This window comes from Aquarana catesbeiana, linkage group LG05, assembly GCF_042186555.1.
Source record: "Aquarana catesbeiana isolate 2022-GZ linkage group LG05, ASM4218655v1, whole genome shotgun sequence".
Lineage (NCBI taxonomy): Eukaryota > Metazoa > Chordata > Amphibia > Anura > Ranidae > Aquarana > Aquarana catesbeiana.
In genome coordinates, this window is record NC_133328.1 from 530,653,911 (window position 1) to 530,675,671 (window position 21,761).

The 21,761-nt window shown below is 48.2% G+C and overlaps 1 protein-coding gene across 3 annotated transcripts in view; it reads left to right on the top strand.

Moving 5' to 3' along the window:
• Positions 1-21,761, top strand: part of ADHFE1 (alcohol dehydrogenase iron containing 1) — a 61,252-nt gene continuing 39,491 nt past the window's right edge. The window contains exons 1-4 of one of the 3 annotated variants that reach the window (XM_073631748.1): positions 1-152; positions 15,523-15,618; positions 15,757-15,794; positions 16,548-16,582. In XM_073631748.1, coding sequence (XP_073487849.1) covers positions 15,563-15,618; positions 15,757-15,794; positions 16,548-16,582 — 129 coding nt within the window. In that variant the 5' untranslated portion in view covers positions 1-152; positions 15,523-15,562. The remainder of the gene's footprint in view (positions 153-15,522; positions 15,619-15,756; positions 15,795-16,547; positions 16,583-21,761) is intronic. The other 2 variants (XM_073631749.1, XM_073631750.1) reach the window with 2 other exon arrangements.

Genomic DNA, 21,761 nt, shown 5'->3' on the forward strand with positions numbered 1-21,761 from the left:
CTGCAGCCTTGGAGTGATCAGATTACCACCAATCAGAAGACAACGCTGCACTGAATGCTGGGAGAGAACATGCATTCCTACACTGGCTGACACAAGGAGACTGGAACAGGATTTCCCCATACTGACTCCACTGTACACATAAAGCCTTCCAGGTATTATTCCTTGTATGGGTCTCTTTGTAGAAGGGGGTCACTGTGCTGATCTAGTTTGTAATGAACTGCTATGTCATGTCTGCAAACATGGATCATTTCACACCCCATATCAATGCTTTATTATATACATGAACGTGACATTAATACATAACTGTTTTTAGGCACAAACCTACAATGTTTCTGGAAATGCCTTTTATGTAGAAAAATCGATTTTAGTTATCAGTATATGGCTTTGTTTATTTGTGATCGCTGAAACAACTTTTTCTTACCTGTTGTGTGTTTTAGCCCTAGTTCACATTGATGTCAAATCACATGCCAAATCGGCGGCTATTGCCCGCAATGGAACCGTCCGAATCGGTGCGACGCCACACCATTTCTGTACTACTTTTGGCGATTTCAGGTGCGATTTCAATAGACATCTGTACAGGAAACCGCACAGATGTCTCTGATATCACCGGACTGACATGCAGGAGTTCAGGTGAACGCACACGAGTTCAATCCCACAACAGTGTGAATCTGGGCTCAAGGTGAAAGCCAGAGGCAACAGAAGGATGTCAACGAGTAATATTCCATTTGTGAAAAGAGTCATTGCTGGCACCCCTTAGACATCAGATTACAGTTCCTCATAATTGTATTCAGCTTGATCGGGCAATGTTCTCACGTCTATGGTGGCCGGTAGATGAACTCCTGCAGAGAGATCTTGGGGGGGAAACATCAGTTGGCCTGGTAAAGATGGCTACAATAGTAGAATGTCATTCACCATTTCTCCTTTTAGGAACATTCATTCCATTTTCTAATCATTAATGGGGTCAAATTGACATTTGTCTTTGACTGCAGTAATGAGAAAATCAGAAGACACCGAATGGAGATTTTTTTTATCGAATGAACAAATGTCTAATAGTGAATGTAGCTTTCATTCAGTAAAGTCCATTCATTCCAAACTAAAATGCCCCCTCCCCCCCTCCTTACACCAATGCTGACTAAGGCCCCTTTCTCATAGGCGATCTACTCGGGGTACACCTGTCAGTTTTTCAGGCGGACCTGATCGGACCCTCCAGTCTCTTCTATGGAGCAGTGGGTGTCAGAAGACACATGTCCACTGACAGCTGCCGCTGGGGAAGTTTTAGGATGGGGGGGGTGCCAGACCCCTCCCACTTATAAGTAGAGGTCGACCGATATATCGGCCGATATTTGGTGTTTTTTTCTTATAAAAAATGCCGATATAACTCAGCGCGACTTGTAAATGACTTCTGAAGTCAATACAAGTTGCCTGTATTCTTCTGTGAAGCACTTCTCTCCCCTCTCTGGGCAGCCTGCCAAATCTGATAAAAAGAACCTGAATTGATACAATATTTACACTTCTGAATGAGCTGAACTCCGTGGAGAAGTTCTCAGTTTAACCATTTAAAGACTAAATCTTTTCTGACATTTGTTGCTTACAAGTAAAAATCCTGTATTTTCTGCTAGAAAATCACTTAGAACCCCCAAACATTATATATATATTTTTTTTTAGCAGAGACCCTAGGGAATAAAATAGCGGTTGTTGCAATATTTTATGTCACACGATATTTGCGCAGCGGTCTTTCAAACACAATTTTTAAAAAAATACACTAATAAATTAAATTAAAAAAAAAAAAACTAAGCAGTAAAATTAGCCCATTTTTTTCGTCCAAAAGTTTTGATTACCTGTTTTTGTGTATTTATTTTTAAGATATAGTTTTTTTTTATATATTTTTTTTTATCTAAATTATACATACAAGTGAACTGATTGGAGGTTTGTTTAAATGTAAAAAATTTTCTGTATCACTTTAGGTTGCTTTCACACTGCAGCGGGCATGCGTTGACGGTAAAACGCTGCTAGTTTTAGCGGCGCTTTAGCGTCATTTTAGCGGTGCTATTCGGCTGCTAGCGGGGAGCTTATAACCCAGCTAGCAGCCGAGGAAGGTGTTAAATGCGCCCCTGAAGTGCCGCTGCCGAAACGCTTTGCAGGTGCTTTGGCAGTGGTGCACATTCATTTCAATGGGCAGGAGCGGTGGTATACACCGCTCCAAAGATGCAGCTTGCAGGACTTTTTTTAACATCCTGCCAGCGCATCGCCTCAGTGTGAAAGTACTCAGGATATCACACTGAGACTGCAGGGGAGCCGTTTTACAGGCACTTTACAGGTGCTATTTTTAGCCCAAAAGCGCCTGAAAAACGCCCCAGTGTGAAAGGGGTCTAACTGTTAAATTTGATGAGATGAAGGAAAAAAAAAAATCGGCATCACATATCGGCCACCGAGATTTCTAAATATCGGCATCGGCCAGAGAAAAACCCATATCGGTCGACCTCTACTTATAAGCCCCACCCTTTATAGAAACCACCTACTCCATCCCCTGTATTCCACTAGCTTCCACCCATAGTGTCAGGAGTATACAGCCCCAGAATCGCAGAACAGGAGTATACAGCCCCAGAATCGCGGAACAGGAGTACACAGCCCCAGAATCGCAGAACAGGAGTACACAGCCCCAGAATCGCAGAACAGGAGTACACAGCCCCAGAATCGCAGAACAGGAGTACACAGCCCCAGAATCGCAGAACAGGAGTACACAGCCCCAGAATCGCAGAACAGGAGTACACAGCCCCAGAATCGCAGAACAGGAGTACACAGCCCCAGAATCGCAGAACAGGAGTACACAGCCCCAGAATCGCAGAACAGGAGTACACAGCCCCAGAATCGCAGAACAGGAGTACACAGCCCCAGAATCGCAGAACAGGAGTACACAGCCCCAGAATCGCAGAACAGGAGTACACAGCCCTTGAATCGCAGAACAGGAGTACACAGCCCCAGAATCGCAGGGCAGGAGTACACAGCCCCAGAATCGCAGGGCAGGAGTACACAGCCCCAGAATCGCAGGGCAGGAGTATACAGCCCCAGAATCGCAGGACAGGAGTATACAGCCCCAGAATCGCAGGGCAGGAGTATACAGCCCCAGAATCGCAGGGCAGGAGTATACAGCCCCAGAATCGCAGGGCAGGAGTATACAGCCCCAGAATCGCAGGGCAGGAGTATACAGCCCCAGAATCGCATGACAGGAGTATACAGCCCCAGAATCGCATGACAGGAGTATACAGCCTCAGAATCGCAGGGCAGGAGTATACAGCCTCAGCATCACAGGACAGGAGTATACAACCCCTGAATCGCAGGACAGGAGTATACAGCCCCAGAATCACAGATCATGGTATACAGCCCCAGAATCGCAGTACAGGAGTATATAGCCCCCGAATCGCAGATCGTGGTATACAGCCCCAGAATCATAGTATACAGCCCCAGAATCGCAGAACAGGAGTATACAGCCTCAGAATCACAGATCACGGTATACAGCCCCAGAATCGCAGAAAAGGAGTATACAGCCCTAGAATCACAGAATACAGCCCTAGAATCGCGGATCACGGTATACAGCCCTAGAATCGCGGATCACGGTATACAGCCCTAGAATCGCAGATCACGGTATACAGCCCTAGAATCGCAGATCACGGTATACAGCCCTAGAATCGCAGATCACGGTATACAGCCCCAGAATCGCAGAACAGGAGTATACAGCCCCAGAATTGCAGGGCAGGAGTATACAGCCCCAGAATTGCAGGGCAGGAGTATACAGCCCCAGAATTGCAGGGCAGGAGTATACAGCCCTAGAATCGCAGATCACGGTATACAGCCCCAGAATTGCAGGGCAGGAGTATACAGCCCCAGAATCGCAGAAAAGGAGTATACAGCCCTAGAATCACAGAATACAGCCCTAGAATTGCGGATCACAGTATACAGCCCCAGAATCGCAGAATACAGCCCTAGAATTGCAGATCACGGTATACAGCCCTAGAATTGCAGATCGCGGTATACAGCCCTAGAATTGCAGATCGCGGTATACAGCCCTAGAATTGCAGATCGCGGTATACAGCCCTAGAATTGCAGATCGCGGTATACAGCCCTAGAATTGCAGATCGCGGTATACAGCCCTAGAATCGCAGATCGCGGTATACAGCCCTAGAATCGCAGATCGCGGTATACAGCCCTAGAATCGCAGATCGCGGTATACAGCCCTAGAATCGCAGATCGCGGTATACAGCCCTAGAATCGCAGATCGCGGTATACAGCCCTAGAATCGCAGATCACGGTATACAGCCCTAGAATCGCAGATCACGGTATACAGCTGATAGATCAGTGTAAGCTGGGCACTGGACGAATTTTAATCAGTTGCTCCTTACATGAGAGAAGGAGGAGGAGGAGCCCAAGATAAATCCACAGTGCTCTCTCCGAGTCCTCCACTAATAACACTGAAGAGCTTCCAGCCTCACCCTCTGTCTATATATGGCCAGCACCATGACAAGCTGCTGCCACCTCCTGGGAATGGAGGAAGAGGGGGTGCGATGTCGAGTGAGACACAGAATAGAAGGGTTATGTACCATGGAAAACGTAGCTTGCTTTACAAGGATGAAGAGGGAAGATAGAAAGAAAAACGAGAGAGAAATCTGCAGTGAAAAGGATTACTGCACTTTACTGTCACCCCCCGATCCCCGCACTCACCTTCAGGTTCTGGCTGTACTCAGGCTCAGCACTGCCAGCTCCATGCCCATCCGCCACATCAGTGATCCGCTCCCCGCCTCACATCACAGGGTCAGTCAGTCTCCCCACTCTACTCTGACTCCACCATAGCACAACAGCAAGCCAGCCAGGAGATAGGAAGTCACACTTGGTGCTGAAAAAGCACTGCCAAGTTGCCCTCCAGTCCCGGCCAATAAAAAAATAGGACAGGAGCCAGAAGCAAATGACTGGACAGTGGGAGTGTTTGCGGGCACATCGTTTGCGCCCGGAACACGCCCTAAACACGGGCAAATCAGCTTCTCAGCTTGCAGTCTGCTGATTGCAAGCTGGGAAGCTTCCCATAGACAGCCATGTGTCTGGCGCCCGGAAGTGACTGAATTTATTTAGTTTTAATTTTTTTTTAAAAATGTATTTATTTTCTTTTGTGAAAAGCTTGGGGGATGGCACCTGTTCGCCCCCAATGGACGAGCCGCCACTGGCTGCCGCTATTCAATCTGATCTGATCCTGTCTGCCAAAAACAGACAGATGGTGGTCCTATTCCCCGTCCGTCTGGTGGATCGGATGGAAACGGACAGGTGGTCAGTTTGCATCCAATTTCTCCATAAAGGGGAGCGAGACTGTGTCCGAGTCTGCTCTGCATAGCGGAGCGGGCACTGACCTGTCATCCGCTTGCTCAGTGGGGATCAGCAGAGAGATCCCCCGCTGAGCAAGCAGATTGCGCTTTGCGAAGGTGCCCGTGTGAAAGAGGCCTAACTTGTGTAAAAAAAGATGTTTATACATTCCTATTTTCAGCCTACTCCAGTCCAGTCACGTGATCAGGCTCCTCTGTGTCAGTCAGTGGCAGCTGCAGGGGAGAGGAGGGAGTGCCAACAATGGCTGGGACATAGGAGCATATGAGAGATGTCACTGTTCCAGGCTTTACCATTGTTGGCTTTACCATCATTGTTGGTCCCCTTTAGCTACCGCTAGCTGACTACTGATATGGGATGATATGGCCAGACCAGAGTGGGCTAAAAATATACATACATATTATACGTATTATATGGAAGTTATGTAACCCAGAGTTTTGGTCTGTTTTGCATGCTTTGCCCTGCAAAGTAAAGAAACTCCATTTGCACCCAGAAGCCTCTGACTGATGTTCTGCTGAGAAAACATTGACTGATTGGTAGCCAATATCTGGGATTAAAAGTATGTGCTTTAGGCTGGGTTCACACTGGTCCGACAAACGCTCCGACATTGGGAGCTCATGTCGCATGACGTGTGAAATTTAATGTTTCCCTATGGGAGCCGTCCTAACTGGTCCGACACAAGTCGTTCCGACTTTAGAAATGCTCCCTGTACTACTTTGGTCCGACTTTGATCCTACTTCAGTCTATTGACTATCATTGAAGTCGGATCAAAGTCGGATTGCCGTCTTGCATGATCCGACTTTGGCACGCGACTTGTGCTCAGATGTTCTTGAGGGGGAACTCCGCGCCAAATTTTAAATAAAAAAACCGGCATGGGTTCCCCCTCCAAGAGCATACCAGGCCCTTGGGTCTGGTATGGACCTTGAGGGGAACCCCCTACGCCGATAAAAACGGCGTGGGGGTCCCCCCCAATCCATACCAGACCCTTATCCGAGCACGCAGCCCGGCCGGACAGGAATGGGGGTGGGGACGAGCGAGCGCCCCCCCCCCTCCTGAGCCGTACCAGGCCGCATGCCCTCAACATGGGGGGTTGGTGCTTTGGGGGAGGGGGCGCGCTGCGGCCCCCCACCCCAAAGCACCTTGTCCCCATGTTGATGAGGACAAGGGCCTCTTCCCGACAACCCTGGCCGTTGGTTGTCGGGGTCTGCGGGCGGGGGGCTTATCGGAATCCGGGAGCCCCCTTTAATAAGGGAGCCCCCAGATCCCGGCCCCCCACCCTATGTGAATGAGTATGGGGTACAGCGTACCCCTACCCATTCACCTAGGAAAAAAGTGTCAATTTAAAAAAAAAAACACTACACAGATTTTTAAAGCATTTTATTAGACAGCTCCGGGGGTCTTCTTCCGACTTCGGGGGTCTCTCCGGTTCTTCTCCACGCTCTCCGGATCTTCTGCCGGGCTCCTCCGCTCTCTTCTGCTCTTTTGCCGCTCTTTTGCTAAAGCGGAGGAGCCCGGTCTTCAATCTTCTGCCTTCTGCCCTCTTCTCCTGATGTTGACACGACGCTCTCCGGGGCTAGAATGCTCTCTGTGCGCTCTGCTCTGACTTATATAGGCGGTGACCCCGCCCCCTTATGCCGTCACAGTCCCTGGGCATGCTGGGACTGTGACGTTTTAGGGGGCGTGGTCATCACCCGATGACCACGCCCCCTAAAACGTCACAGTCCCAGCATGCCCAGGGACTGTGACGGCATAAGGGGGCGGGGTCACCGCCTATATAAGTCAGAGCAGAGCGCACAGAGAGCATTCTAGCCCCGGAGAGCGTCGTGTCAACATCAGGAGAAGAGGGCAGAAGGCAGAAGATTGAAGACCGGGCTCCTCCGCTTTAGCAAAAGAGCGGCAAAAGAGCAGAAGAGAGCGGAGGAGCCCGGCAGAAGATCCGGAGAGCGTGGAGAAGAACCGGAGAGACCCCCGAAGTCGGAAGAAGACCCCCGGAGCTGTCTAATAAAATGCTTTAAAAATCTGTGTAGTGTTTTTTTTTAAATTGACACTTTTTTCCTAGGTGAATGGGTAGGGGTACGCTGTACCCCATACTCATTCACATAGGGTGGGGGGCCGGGATCTGGGGGCTCCCTTATTAAAGGGGGCTCCCGGATTCCGATAAGCCCCCCGCCCGCAGACCCCGACAACCAACGGCCAGGGTTGTCGGGAAGAGGCCCTTGTCCTCATCGACATGGGGACAAGGTGCTTTGGGGTGGGGGGGCCGCAGCGCGCCCCCTCCCCCAAGGCACCACCCCCATGTTGAGGGCATGCGGCCTGGTACGGTTCAGGAGGGGGGGGGGCGCTCGCTCGTCCCCACCCCCATTCCTGTCCGGCCGGGCTGCGTGCTCGGATAAGGGTCTGGTATGGATTGGGGGCGACCCCCCACGCCGTTTTTTCGGCGTAGGGGTTTCCCCTCAAGGTCCATACCAGACCCAAGGGCCTGGTATGCCTCTGGAGGGGGAACCCATGCCGGTTTTTTATTTAAAATTTGGCGCGGAGTTCCCCCCTAAAGATTCATACCAAACACAGTGCCGGCATTGGCGGGGATCCAAGTCGGATCCCCGTTCATTGAAAGTCGGACACATGCCGGCTTCATGTCGCAGGGCAAAGTCGGATCCAAAGTAGGACGGCTGTCGTGTCGCACCAGTGTGAACCCAGCCTCATCCTACTTTGCACTGCAACATCAGTCCTACATTGGTCCTACATTGATCCTACATTGGTCCTACATCCATCCAACTTTCATGAACAGGATACTACTTTGATCCGACTTTTCAGATAGTACACTTGTCCTTTGACCAATCAAAACTAACACACAATGGGAGGGGCTACAGCAGGGGGCAGGAAATAACACAATGTCGTATGCCAAAGTCGGATGGTTAGGACAAGGATCCGACTTTGATCCTACTTCAATGATAGTCAATGGGCTGAAGTAGGATCAAAGTCGGACCAAAGTAGTACAGGGAGCATTTCTAAAGTCGGAACGACTTGTGTCGGACCAGTTAGAACGGCTCCCATAGGGAAACATTGAATTTCACACGTCATGCGACATGAGCTCCCAATGTCGGAGCGTTTGTCGGACCAGTGTGAACCCAGCCTCACTGGTGCAAACATGGTTGGCTCTGTAGGTAGTGACAGAGGACATGGAGACCCCTGCCTGGTGGTCAGAGATGATCCCTGCGGGTTAATGCATCAGGTGGCCCCCCATGTTTCGTGATTGTTGGACTTCTGAAGCTTCTATCTGGACCACATGTAAAACATGGGCCTATGTGAAAGTGCCCCAGGCATGAAGAAGTTAATGTGTGCAGTGGCCAAGAGGAGGTGAAGGAGAGGTCTAGCATCTGATATATGGTTCTGTAAGGGGGCTTGCGAATGGCTATGTAATGGTGCCAGGAGCACAAGTCCCTGCCTGCCTTCTCCTCCTACCAGAACAACAACCTCCACCTTGAAGTTTTAAGCCCCCGCCATCTTATGCCCATCTACATGCCAGAGGCCTTCTCATGACATTCCCAGTCATTAACCTTTTATATCCCAAGGAAGAAATGTCCATGCAAAAAAGTTAGGATTGTTGCACTTTAAAGTGGAGTTCCAGGCTTTTTTTGTTTATTAAAAGTCAGGGGTTAAGGTTAGGGTTTCCCCTTGAAGAACAAGGTTAGGACTCAGGTATTGGAATTGGAGGTCAGTGGTCAAGAGGCGTGGCTGACCCACCCCCACCAAAGTGTTCCGCCTACCCCAAATAAGTCGGGGAATGAACAAGTCAGGGAAAGCGCTAAAAAAGTTTAGCTGCTGACTCTTAATAAACAGACACCTGTTCTGCGGTCCAGAGATGCGGCCACACGGAGCCTCGCTCCTCTCCTCGGCGCCTCCATTAAAACTGTGGGCACCTGGCCATGACAGCTAGTGGCGTGATGGCTGGGCGCGCACTGCGCATGCGTGAGTCGCGCTGTGCTCTCCCAGTGGACAGGCAATCTTCTGGGACCTGTCAGGTGTCCACTGTTGCTCTGACCCTGTCCCATGCAGCCTGTATGCTCGGAGGCTTGGAGCTAAGATCGAAGTGGGAGCGCTGAGAGCTCCACCCCTGGACCTTTGAGAGAGGGAAGTGAGCCTGGCTGGCTAAGTAGGTCCTTCTGCCCATACACTGCTTGTGGACTGTTATCCTAAACACGGACCTGTTGTTTACCAACTGTATAGCTGTACATTGCTGATAAGTAGAATTATAAAATTGTTACTTAGTTGATCCCCTTCTGTAGTAGATCCGCAGTCTCTGGTAATCTCCTGTAGTAGATCCGCAATCTCTGGTCATCTCCTGTAGTAGATCCTCAGTCACTGGTCTTTTGCTGTGGAACATCCGCAGTCTCTGGTCATCTCCTGTAGTAGATCCTCAGTCTCTGGTCTCTTCTTGTAGTAGATCCGCAGTCCCTGGTCATCTGTAGTAGATCCGCAGTCCCTGGTCATCTGTAGTAGATCCGCAGTCTCTGGTCATCTCCTGTAGTAGATCCGCAGTCTCTGGTCATCTCCTGTAGTAGATCCGCAGTCTCCGGTCATCTCCTGTAGTAGATCCGCAGTCTCTGGTCATCTCCTGTAGTAGATCCGCAGCCTCTGGGCATCTCCTGTAGTAGATCTGCAGTCTCTGGTCATCTCCTGTAGTAGATCCGCAGTCTCTGGTCATCTCCTGTAGTAGATCCGCAGTCTCTGGTCATCTCCTGTAGTAGATCCGCAGTCTCTGGTCATCTCCTGTAGTAGATCCGCAGTCTCTGGTCATCTCCTGTAGTAGATCCGCAGTCTCTGGTCATCTCCTGTAGTAGATCCGCAGTCTCTGGTCATCTCCTGTAGTAGATCCGCAGTCTCTGGTCATCTCCTGTAGTAGATCCGCAGTCTCTGGTCATCTCCTGTAGTAGATCCGCAGTCTCTGGTCATCTCCTGTAGTAGATCCGCAGTCTCTGGTCATCTCCTGTAGTAGATCCGCAGTCTCTGGTCATCTCCTGTAGTAGATCCGCAGTCTCTGGTCATCTCCTGTAGTAGATCCGCAGTCTCTGGTCATCTCCTGTAGTATGTTGAGCACTAAATAATATTCTCAACCCTTTGATGTGTTGGGGGGCTGCAGTTGAATCCCTTTTGGTTCTTAAAGTGGTCCTTTCACTACAATGTCCTCTCTCACATGTGCTGCAGTCCCTTCTGCCCCTCTAAAGTTATCCACAGTGGATAGCTTTGCAGTGACAGTTTGCAGGCATTCAGGAGAAGTGCATTTGGTTTGTGGTTGCAAGTGACTGTGATTGCAATGGGCAAGTTTCATAGGCGACGGCGTCTGTGAAACTTCACATGTTGAGTTAAAACTTCAGCACCGTCAAGCTAAACATCGATATCATGGCAATGTGTAGTCAACGAAAAGGCTGCTATGTTTGTTTAGAGGTAGGTGGTCAAGGGTGGTTCTGTTTAATCACCCTCTTTTAAGCCACTCTTACAGCAATCTGGCCATGCCCACTACTCTCTGCAGCATGCTTAGCAGAACTTGTTTTACAACTGTATCCCAGGGGGGCTTTTATTTTGTCACACTGTGCTGACTTTTTAAGTGTAAATCGGGCCCAATTTCTTCTTCTGGGTAATGTCAGTGTTTACAGATTTAGTTTTATGCTGTTTAAATAAATATAGATTGTCAGCAAATTTTCCTGGTTTTGTCAGTAAAAACATTTGCAGGAGGTTGGCAACCCTGGTATCCAGTGACAGCAGTGGTGTGCAATAATTTTTTAGCAAGCTCCTAACAGTTTCATCTGGACTGGTGCACCCTGTATTGAAGAGCTGTGTGCCATGAGTGCCGGGTCCCATTACTTGGAGGTGGTGAGCAGACTTATACACAAGAGCGGCTACATGTTACTTTATTCTGGAGTAATCATTCAGTAAACTAAGCTGCATTACGCAAAATGCTCCTTGCTTGCCTACTTTCTGCTTAAAATTTGCAATACGTTTGGACTAATCGCTTGATTAATGTGCTGCTTTACTTGCTCAATTATCTGGGATTGCTCTACCACTGAGCGGGAATGATGTGCAGTAACCTCTTGCAGCCAATCGGTAAATGGTAATGATCTGCAGTAACCTCTAGCAACCAATCAATGAGTGGTAATGATGTGCTGTAACCTCTAGCAACCAATCAGTGAGCAGTAATGATAAGCAATAACCTATAGCAACCAATCAGTGAACAGTAGAGCTGCACAATTAATCGTTAAAAAATCGTGATCTCGATTCACCTCCCCTGACGATCTCTCCTGCTGAGTTTGCCGATTCTTTCATATAAACAAGTGGAGAGATTATCTGCTCACTCAGCTGTCAAAAGAAAACATCCGGGCAGTCTGCCAAGTTTAGAACTTGAAACATTGTATCTAACTTCCTTCTTAGCTCAAAGGGATAAACTTCTCTGTGTAAACAAATAACCTGGGCAATCTGCCAAGTTTTAAACAACATGTAAATGCAGGAAGTTTAACCACTTAAAGTCAAAGGCCTCTTTCACACGAGGGATCCGTATGTCTGTTTTTCATCCCTCCGTTTTCCGATGAAAAATGGACATACATGTATCCCTATGGAGCGTCGGATGTCAGCGGTGGCATGTCCGCTGACATCCGACCCGCTCCGATCCGAAAAGTGTAACGGAGGAAAATCCTACTTTTCCATCCGTTATTGGGTGACGACGGACACTACGGTCCGTCATCATCTGATCCCCCATAGGGGAGAGCGGCGCTCTGACAGGTTCGTCGCTGCACAGTGTGCAGCGATGGACCTGTCAACTTCCTGCTCAGCGGGAATCGGCGGAGCGATCCCCGCTGAGCAAGCGGGTGTTCACGGGGCGGATCATCACTGATCCGCCCCGTGTGAAAGAGCCCTAAATCTTTTTCTGACACTTCTTACTTTAGTTAAAATCAATATTTTTTGCTAAAAAAATTACCTGGAACCCCCAAACATTAGAGAAAATATATATATAGCAGAGACCCTAGGGAATAAAATGGCAATTGCTGCAATATTTTATGTCACACTGTATTTGGGGAAAAAATACACTTCAATAAATTAAAAAAAAAACGAAACAGTAAAGTTAGCACAATTTATTTTGTTTTAATGTGAAAGATGATGTTACGCCGCGAGAATCGTGATCTATCCTCTAAGCAAAAAAATCGTGATTCTCATTTTAGCCAGAATCGTGCAGCTCTAGTGAACAGTAATGATGTGCAGTAACCTCTAGCAATGAATCAGAAAGCAGAAATGATGTGCAGTTACCCCTAGCAACTAATCAGTGAGCCGTAATGTGTGCTGTAACCTCTAGCAACCAGTCAGTGAGCAGTAATGATATGCTGTAACCTCTGGCAACCAATCGCAATCCCTGCCTGATCTGCTGGAAACTGATTTTAAGTCTTCCTGTTATTTGTTAAAGTATATGTCTAAAGCCCCATTCACACGATCAGAAATTCCGCCAGAAAAAAGTTGGATGTGAGCTTTTGGTCAGAAATTTTCAATGTGTATGCTCCATCGTACTTTTGCTGGCGGAATTCCAGCCAGCAAAAGATTGAGAGCGGGTTCGCATTTTTCGGTCGGAAAAAGTTCCTATCCGAAAATGCGTATGTCTGTATGCAATTCGGGTGCGCAAAAACCGGCGCATGCTCGGAAACATTGAACTTCATCTTCTCCGCTTGTCGTAGTGTTGTATGTCACCACATTCTTGATGGTCTAAAGTTCTGAGAACTTTTGTGTGACCGTGTGTATGCAAGGCAAGCTTGAGCGGAATTCCGTTGGAAAAACCATCCAAGCTTTTTCTGACGGAAATTCCGATCGTGTGTACAGGGCATGAGAGTGGTCGGGGGGCCCAAGAAAATGTTTGCCCAGGGTCCAATCAATATTAAAGACGGCCCTGACTGCACAGAGCAGGTAATGTTTGTTATTGAAAGAAAAAAAAAGCGCTTTACAATCACTTTAAAGTATAACCAAAGGCAAAACTTTATTTTTAGTTTTGGATAGAGTGGAGGGTAATTAGAAAGCCTGTCAGGTATTTATAGCTGTATGTGCCCCCGTTAGGGAACTTCACCTGGAAGATAGAGATACCTGTCTAAGACAGGTATTTGCACCCACTTCCGGCATAGACTCCCATGGGAGTCTACGCCTCTTCCCGTCCCCACCGCGCTGTCTCCAGGACCCAGGAGAGAGCGGGGACCACTTGGGACGCGCAGCGCGACTCGCGCATGCGCAGTAGGGAACCGGGAAGTGAAGCCGCAACGCTTCACTTCCTGATCCCCTCACCTAGGATGGCGGCGGCAGCTGCCGAGAACCGAGCAGGTTCTCGGCGTCGCCTGCCGACATCGCTGGACCCTGGGACAGGTAAGTGGCCATGTATTAAAAGTCAGCAGCTGCAGTATTTGTAGCTGCTGGCTTTTAATATTTTTTTTTTTTTTTTTGGCGGTGTGGGTGGACCCCCGCTTTAATGGTTGTAAACCCAGATGAAACAAAACAAAACAAAAAAAAAAACGAACGCACTGAAGAAACAGCTCCCTCGTTTTTTGTTTTATTTTGTTTCATCTGGGTGGGGAATTGGAAGAAGCAATGTTTTCATTTCCTGAAGTTAAAAACCAGTTGGATTACATTATGGTGAATAAATTGGTCACCAGCATGTAGGTGTGGTGCAAAGGCAATAATACACAAAAAGAAGTTGCAACAGAAGACTTGAAGTAATGCAGTAACGGTTCACAAAAACCCATTGGGAAGTCTACCCAGTTGGGTGCATATACGCTTTCCAGCCATGTGTATTAAGCAGATACCAGATAGATTGACAGTGTTTGTTGCGAGGGGACAGAATGCGGCCTGGCCGTCTAGTGCCCAATTGTAAAGGTGTCCATAAGAGGTGCGACCCTACACTTTGCATCCTCGTCAGGAACCTCTCCCTAATGCTACTACTGTCCCTAACAAACAGGGTACATTTCCCTACTCTGCCAACTCGCCAAATGCGTGCCATGCCAGGGAACCAGGGCCTTAAATAGCTTCTGCCTGACCCAAGCTGGTTGCCAGAGTAACATGGGGCGGAAGCATCCAATTGGGTGCTTCCCCAGTGACCCAGGAAACCTTAGAAGAACTGTGTTCTTCGTAAAAGCAAGGAAGTCTACCCGGGTTCAATCACGGTTTCCAGCCATGTGGAAGAAGCAGATTCCAGCCAGACTGACAGTGTTTGTTGCGAGGGGACAGAATGGGGCCAGGCCGTCTAGTGCCCAGTTGAAAAGGTGTCCATAAGAGATGGGACCCTACACTTTGCATCCTCGTCAGGAGCCTCTCCCTAACACTACTACTGTCCCTAACAGACAGGGTACCTTTCCCTGCTCTGCCAACTCGTCAAATGTGCACCAAGCCTTGGAGCCAGGGCTTTAAATGTGCTCTGCCTAACCCAAGATGGCTGCCACAGTCACATGGGTCAACAGCCACCAATTGGGTGCTTCCCTAGTGATCCATGAAACCATAGAGGAACTGTGATCCTCTGGACTGCGAAAGAGCACCACCTGCAGTGGAGAAGGTAAACTGCACCCGTCTACAAGCATCCTACAGTAGATGATGATAAACATAAAGATCTGGGAGCCTTAGATACTTTTATAGGACCCAGAAATGGAAACTTGCTAGCCTTAGGTACCTTATGAGGCACTTGGTATCTGGGGCGGGGGTGTCCTGTTTCCATTTTCCTTACAGGTCAGTCACTTATGCTTCTTGTTTTTCCATAGTAAGGGTCAATGTGCTGTTACTGTTTGTTCCAGTCCCAATCTTTTTGCGTTCTTTCTGTTCCTTTTTTGCCCCCTGACACTTGCTTTTTATCTCTTTCCTATTCCTTTTTCTCCTTACTTTCCCATTAGAGATCCCTCTTTACCTCAATTATCATTGCCCACAGTTGCTTACTTCTTTTTGTATTTCATGTGTGTTATTTTGAGCGTATGTGCTTGGACATTAGGCGGTACCCGTTACCATACAATTCTCCTATGGACATACGAAGCAGGCTTTGTCTATTATTTCTTTTGGATATCATTTTGCAAGTGCGTATTAAAGCCATTCATCTTTTGTTATTTATAGTTCGTAACCATTTATCTCTCTATTATCTCTATATTTGCTACTTAGAGCAACCCTAAATCAATCTTCGTATTTTCTGTAATTCCTAATGGCTGCTGGACGGGATAAAGTGATTCATCTCCTAAGGCAACTGCAGAGGGCATCGTAAGTTTTTAAAACTATTCTTAGGATAAATTATTTGTTCATGGACCATTCATTTCTAACATATTAATATTATAGTAAAACATTGTGTTACAAGATGTCATACTTGTAACTAACACTATTTATTAATACTTTCTTTAGATGCAGGTGTCCAGCTCACTCCCACACATATTGTCAAGGTAGGAATGAATTAGCGAATGCTATATAATGGTTGGTTATTTATGAAATGTAAGCTAAAACTGCACACCCCCCCCCCCCCCAAATGAGCATTATGTGTCAGCAACCCCCTTCCAAAAAAACTTGGGCACTAATCTACATGCATATCCTCTACGCATAAAGTCCCCATCCTCCCAGTTGAAATCCCCTTCTGAAATCCCACCAGCAACAAATGCCACCCCCCAATCACCCATTCTAGCACAAATCCCCCCCACACACACACACACTTCAAATCTGGCCCCCCACCCCATCTCCCTCCTAGCTCCAATCCTCCCCACCACGTAATTTCCACTCCTAGCGCAAATCCCCCTCCCAAAATAAATGTCCCCTCTTAGCACAATTCCCCTCTCTCCTTCACCATATTACCTGTTTTAGCACAAAGCCCCCTTCGTAGCACAAATCCTCTTTCCCCACCCCCATCCCAACACAAATCCCCCCCTCCTAGCACGATTCCTCTTCCCCCATTCCCCTCCCAACACAGATCCCCCTAAATTGCCACTCCTAGCCCACAGCCCCTCCTAGAACAATTCTTACTCCCTGCTACTCCCAAATACCCCTTCCCAACACAAATCCCCCCCCCCAACTAGGCTTTATGACTCAACCATATAATTTGTTGCTTGTGAATCTTTTTTTTTTTTTTTTTTTTTTTTTTTTTTTTAGCTGGTGTTTTGTAATAGTTTTAGAGTATGCACTGATCTGTTCTAAATTTATTTTAGCTCCATCTCCAATTACAACCGATTATGCATTTGAGGTAAATGTGAAAATATCATAAACATTGCTGTAAAAGTTTTCGTATTGGTGCCTTAGAAAGCAACATGCTGCTTAATTTTTGACACAACACAACACTATCACTCCTGTGTGTACAGCACTGTGTGGTGCCCATTGTAATATTCATGGCAGGAATTGAAGGGCAATTATTTAAAAATGCTGAATAAATGCCTCTTAGACACATGGTGTTGATGCACATGTGAACGAACCCTAAAATGCCCTTATACATGCAGCCCAGCAGGCCAGAATAGGGAGGGATGAGCGAGTGCACCCCCCAAACCATACCAGGTCACATGCTTTCATCATGGGGGGGTGCCTTGGAGCGTAGGTGCTCTGCCCCCAAAGCACCTTGTCGCCATGTTGAAGGGACAAGGGCCTCTTCTCCACAATGTTGGCCTGTAGTTGTGGGGGGGTCTGAGTGAAGGGGGGGCTTATCGAAATCTAGAAGCCCCCTTTAACAAGGGGGCCGGGATCCAGGCCCTTCCTATGTGAAGTAGTATGGGGGTACCCCTATTCATTCTCCAAAAAAGTGTCAAAAATAAATAAAAACTGAGACCGTTTTTGATAATTCCTATACAGTGGGACCTTGGATTACAAGCATAATCCGTTCCAGGAGAATGCTTGTAATCCAAAGCACTCGCATATCAAAGTGAGTTTCCCCATAGAAGTCAATGGAAACGAAGATAATTAGTTCCGCATTGACTTCTATTGCATGCAATACCGCATGTGGCCAGAGGTTGGGGGGCACAGGAGAGCCTTGGAAATACTCAGGGACAGCTCATCTGAATTCGGAAATGCTCGGAAAGGAGTGTTTCCGAGTGGTTCCGAGTATTTCCGAATGGCTACGAACCTTTCTGAGTGTCAACGGCGCCTCCGCACCTCAGGCCAAATGCGGTACTGCACAATCCATTAGCTTGCATTCTGCTCGTTTTGGGAGACAACACTCGCAAACCGAGTCAGGATTTTTTTTAAAAAGTCGCTCGTCTTTAAAACGCTCATTAACCACGTTACTCGTTAACCAAGGTTCCACTGGAAAGAAATTTGATAGAGTATGGCAGGCATGATACAATTCTGACCTGACTGTAAATTAGCACCTGCACATGGGGGAAGTCTGAAATAAGTCTCTTTATACCCAGTGGTTTAGCTGAAAGATTTGGGGCTCCCTCTTGGGAGTCTGGTCACAGTGAGTAGTGGGGCAAGATTTGCTGTATCCGGAGGACATATGTGGGATGAAGGGAGAGGGAACTGAGCAAAGGGGTTGGTGGGGGGGCGAGGGAGGGAGGAATTTTTAGATATTGTTGATGGTAACAATACTGTCAGTTAGACAGGACATGTCTTTGTAAATGTACCTGTATATGATGGCCTTGTTGGCTCACACGACTGGGTCGGTTAATGTTATTTGTTGTATGTGTTGTTAAAAACAATAAAAATAATTTTTCACAAAAAAAAAAACAAGGTTCCACTGTATTAAAAACAAGCAAAAAAACAATGTTTCCCAGTGTAGATCCATTGTCAATCCCGCTGCCCGCCGCCACTGCCAGCAAAAAAAAAAGTCAGTTCCTGCCGTCTGACAGCACCACTGTCTGACGGTTCTTAAATAACTAAGGGGTGGGGCCACTCAATGACATCATAGGTGACTCCGCCCCTTATGACGTCGGCGGCCAGAGGCATGCTGGGTCGATGATGTGACAAGGAGCGGGGTTGTCAGTCGGCCGGAGCAGATTTTTTGTTTTTTCTTCTTCTTTTTCGGGTCAGCGGTGGCGCCGGGTGTTGTGATTGGCGATGGACCTACAACGTGGGACCTCGTTTTTGACAATTCCTTTATTTAAAAGAAAAACAGTCTGTGTTTTTATTTATTTTTGACACTTTTTTTGGTGAATGAGTAGGGGTACAATGTACCCCTACTCATTCACATGGGGGGCCTGGGATCTAGGGGCACCCTTGTTAAAGGGGGTTTCCAGATTCCAATAAGCCCCCGGGACACAGACATCAACATGGGGACAAGGTGCATTGAGGGGGGTAGAGCCCCTCCTGCCCCAAAGCACCCCCCCATGTTGAGGGCATGTGGCCTGGTATGGATCAGGATGAACGAGCGCCCCCTCCCCTCCCTTTCCTGTCCTGCCGGGTTGCATGCTCAGATAAGGGACTGGTATGAACTTTGGGGGGAACCCCATGCCATTTTTTTACCCCATGGTATGAATTGGGGGAACCTCACGGCATTTTTTTTCTTATTTCTTTTTTGCCAGCAATTTGTTTTTTCTTTTCTCGGACATCACGGGACACAGAGCCACAGTAATTACTGATGGGTTATAGGGTATCACTAGGTATTGGACACTGGTCACACCCTAATCAGGAAGTTCAACCCCCTATATAACCCCTCCCCTTCCAGGGATACTTCAGTTTTTACACCAGTGTCTTAGGTGTTGGACGTGCAAAGATGTCCTGTGCTGAAGCTCCAAAGGGAATATCCTAAGATCCTATACTGGGGCAAGCCAGGCGACCGGATCCATTCAAAGTGTCTTTTCATGGCCGAATTGGATGGTACCCGGGCCTCGTGTCCGAAGAAACGAGGTTTTACCTGTAACGCTTCTCTTTTTAGAGAGCTGGACCCGCGGATCAGAAAATGGCTTTAAACTTCCTAATTTCTGGCGAGGTGCTTTACAGGCCCAGAACTGAAGGATCCCCCTACTGATGGGGGCCCCAGTCTCTGACGGTTTTTCACAAACGGAGCCCACCGTGAGAGGCGAAGGCTGGGTCTGTATAAACTGAACCCTGCGGCCTGGATAAGGTAAGAGGAGATTCCACAGAATTTCAATTCTAGTGGCTCTTCTCCTTTTAAGGTAAATGCATGCTGTGCTTATTGTGACCACCGGGGGCTGCCAAGAGCACAAACCTTCTCATGCTTGATTCTGTCTCAGCGTCCGCTGCACAGGCTCTCCCTCCAGCTCCAAAGGCAAGATGGTGGGGGGTTTTCTCTGCTGGGATGGTCCCCCCAGGCTAGGGAGAGGCTCAGGTATGCTGTAAGACAGGTGAGACCGCACTGTCACAGCCGCTACCGCCGCCACCACCGAAGCCGCATTGCGATGCAGGGCCCATCATTGCCGGCCTCCTCCGTATTCCCCCACCCCCAGCCTTCCTTCAGGCTTGCCAGGAAGGGTCGACTCGCGCGGGAAGCGCTCGTTTTTCAAAAACGAGGGGGGGGGGGGGGGGCGTCAGCACAGCATCAGCGTGCTCAGACGCCCACAGTGCCAAAGCATGGCTATTTAAAGCACACTGTACAGGTGCTCTGAGCCTTGGAGGGACACAGAGCTGACAGTCACATGTAAGGTGGGACACAGGCATTCCCCTAGGCTGCATTTACTAAAGAACACCGGATTGGGCCTTTGGTAGCAAGGCTTTTAGCCAGACTACATCGCTCAGCAGTCAGTGTTCGTTTTTGATACCTCACACCTTGTTGCTTTGCACTATGGGTAGAAGAGGTTCAAGCACCCCAAGAACCAGAGGCACTAGGGGGTCTCGTTCAGGTACTGAGGACCCCCTGTCTGCTACACCATCCCCTCCTGAGGGACCAGGGGCAGCTGGACAGGGAGAGCCATTGGGGTTAGGGGCTACATCTGCTGCCGGCACTTCAGCCCCTGTGTACATTACACAAGAAGTTTTTTCCTCAACCATTTCTGGATTAGAGAAAAAACGAATGGCCGTGATTACATCTTCACTCAGTGGAAGAAAACGCACAAGGCCTTCCTCTGCTCCCCAAGACCCTCAGTCAGAGGAGCTCTGGGATAAAGGAGATGAATCCCTTTCAGAGGATCGGGATGGGATGGATGATTCCTCTTCGGAGGATTCAGGTGGAGAGGGACCCTCTGCGACTTCCCAAGAGGAGAAAGTCTTAGTGCAGATCCTCACTGGTTTGGTCCGTTCCACATTTAAGTTGCCCATACCTGAAACTGTTACAGAATCCTCTTCTGCTTTGGGGTCACTGAAACCTTTCCAAGCAGCACATGCTTTTCCTGTTCATAATTTACTTGAAAAGCTGCTTTATTCTGAGTGGGATCACCCAGATAAGCGATTTCTTCCGCCGAAAAAGTTTTCTACACTTTATCCTATGGAAGAAAAATTTATTAAGAGGTGGGGAATACCGGCTATTGATGCAGCCATTTCCTCTGTAAATAGTAATCTGACTTGTCCTGTAGACAATGCTCAGATGCTCAAAGATCCTGTGGATAAAAAGATGGACTTCTTATTGAAAGATGTTTTCTCTTTAGCAGAATCAGTGGCCCAACCTGCAGTAGCAGCGATTGGAGTCTGTCAATACTTAAGTGACCATGTTATGCAGGTCATCAAAGTATTACCTGAACAGCAGGCCCAGGGGTTTGCTAACCTTCCTGCGGCTTTATGTTATGCTGTTGACGCCATTAGAGATTCTATCGTGCAAACCTATCGCTTGGGTTGGTGCATATACGTAGAATCTTATGGTTGAAAAACTGGTCAGCCGAAGCACCATGTAAGAAGCTCCTGGCTGGGTTTCCCTTCCGTGGTGAAAGGTTGTTTGGAGAGGACTTGGATAACTATATCAAGATGATCTCCTGTGGGAAAAGCACTCTCTTACCTGATAAGAAGAAGAGTAAGCGTCCCTCTTTTAAACGGACTCTTTCCCCAGCGCCAGGGGCATCAGCCTCCAGGCAGTCACGACGGTCTCCTCCGTCTGGGGCAAGAAACAAGAGTCAACCCCAGGGACACAAGAAATCCTGGGGGAAAAGGTCTTCTAAACAAGACACTAAGACCTCTTCATGAAGGGGCGCCCCGCTCGCTCGAGTGGGGGGAAAGACTGCTGTAGCTCTCAGGGCCCTGGCAGAAGGACTTCCAGGACAGATGGGTAATCTCCACGGTAACCTTAGGGTACAGACTGGAGTTCCAAGAATGTCCCTCTCCTCGTTTCCTCAGATCAGGTGTTCCCAGAAAACCAGAAGAGAAGCAGTCGCTCCTTCTAGCGATAAAGCGACTTTTGTCGCAAGAGGTCATTGTGGGGGTTCCCACAAAGGATCAAGGATTGAGACTCTGTTCCAATCTTTCTATGGTCCGAAAACCAAATGGGGACGGCAGACCCATTTTGGATTTGAGAGATCTGAAACGATTCTCAAGGATGCAGTCCTTCCGTTTGG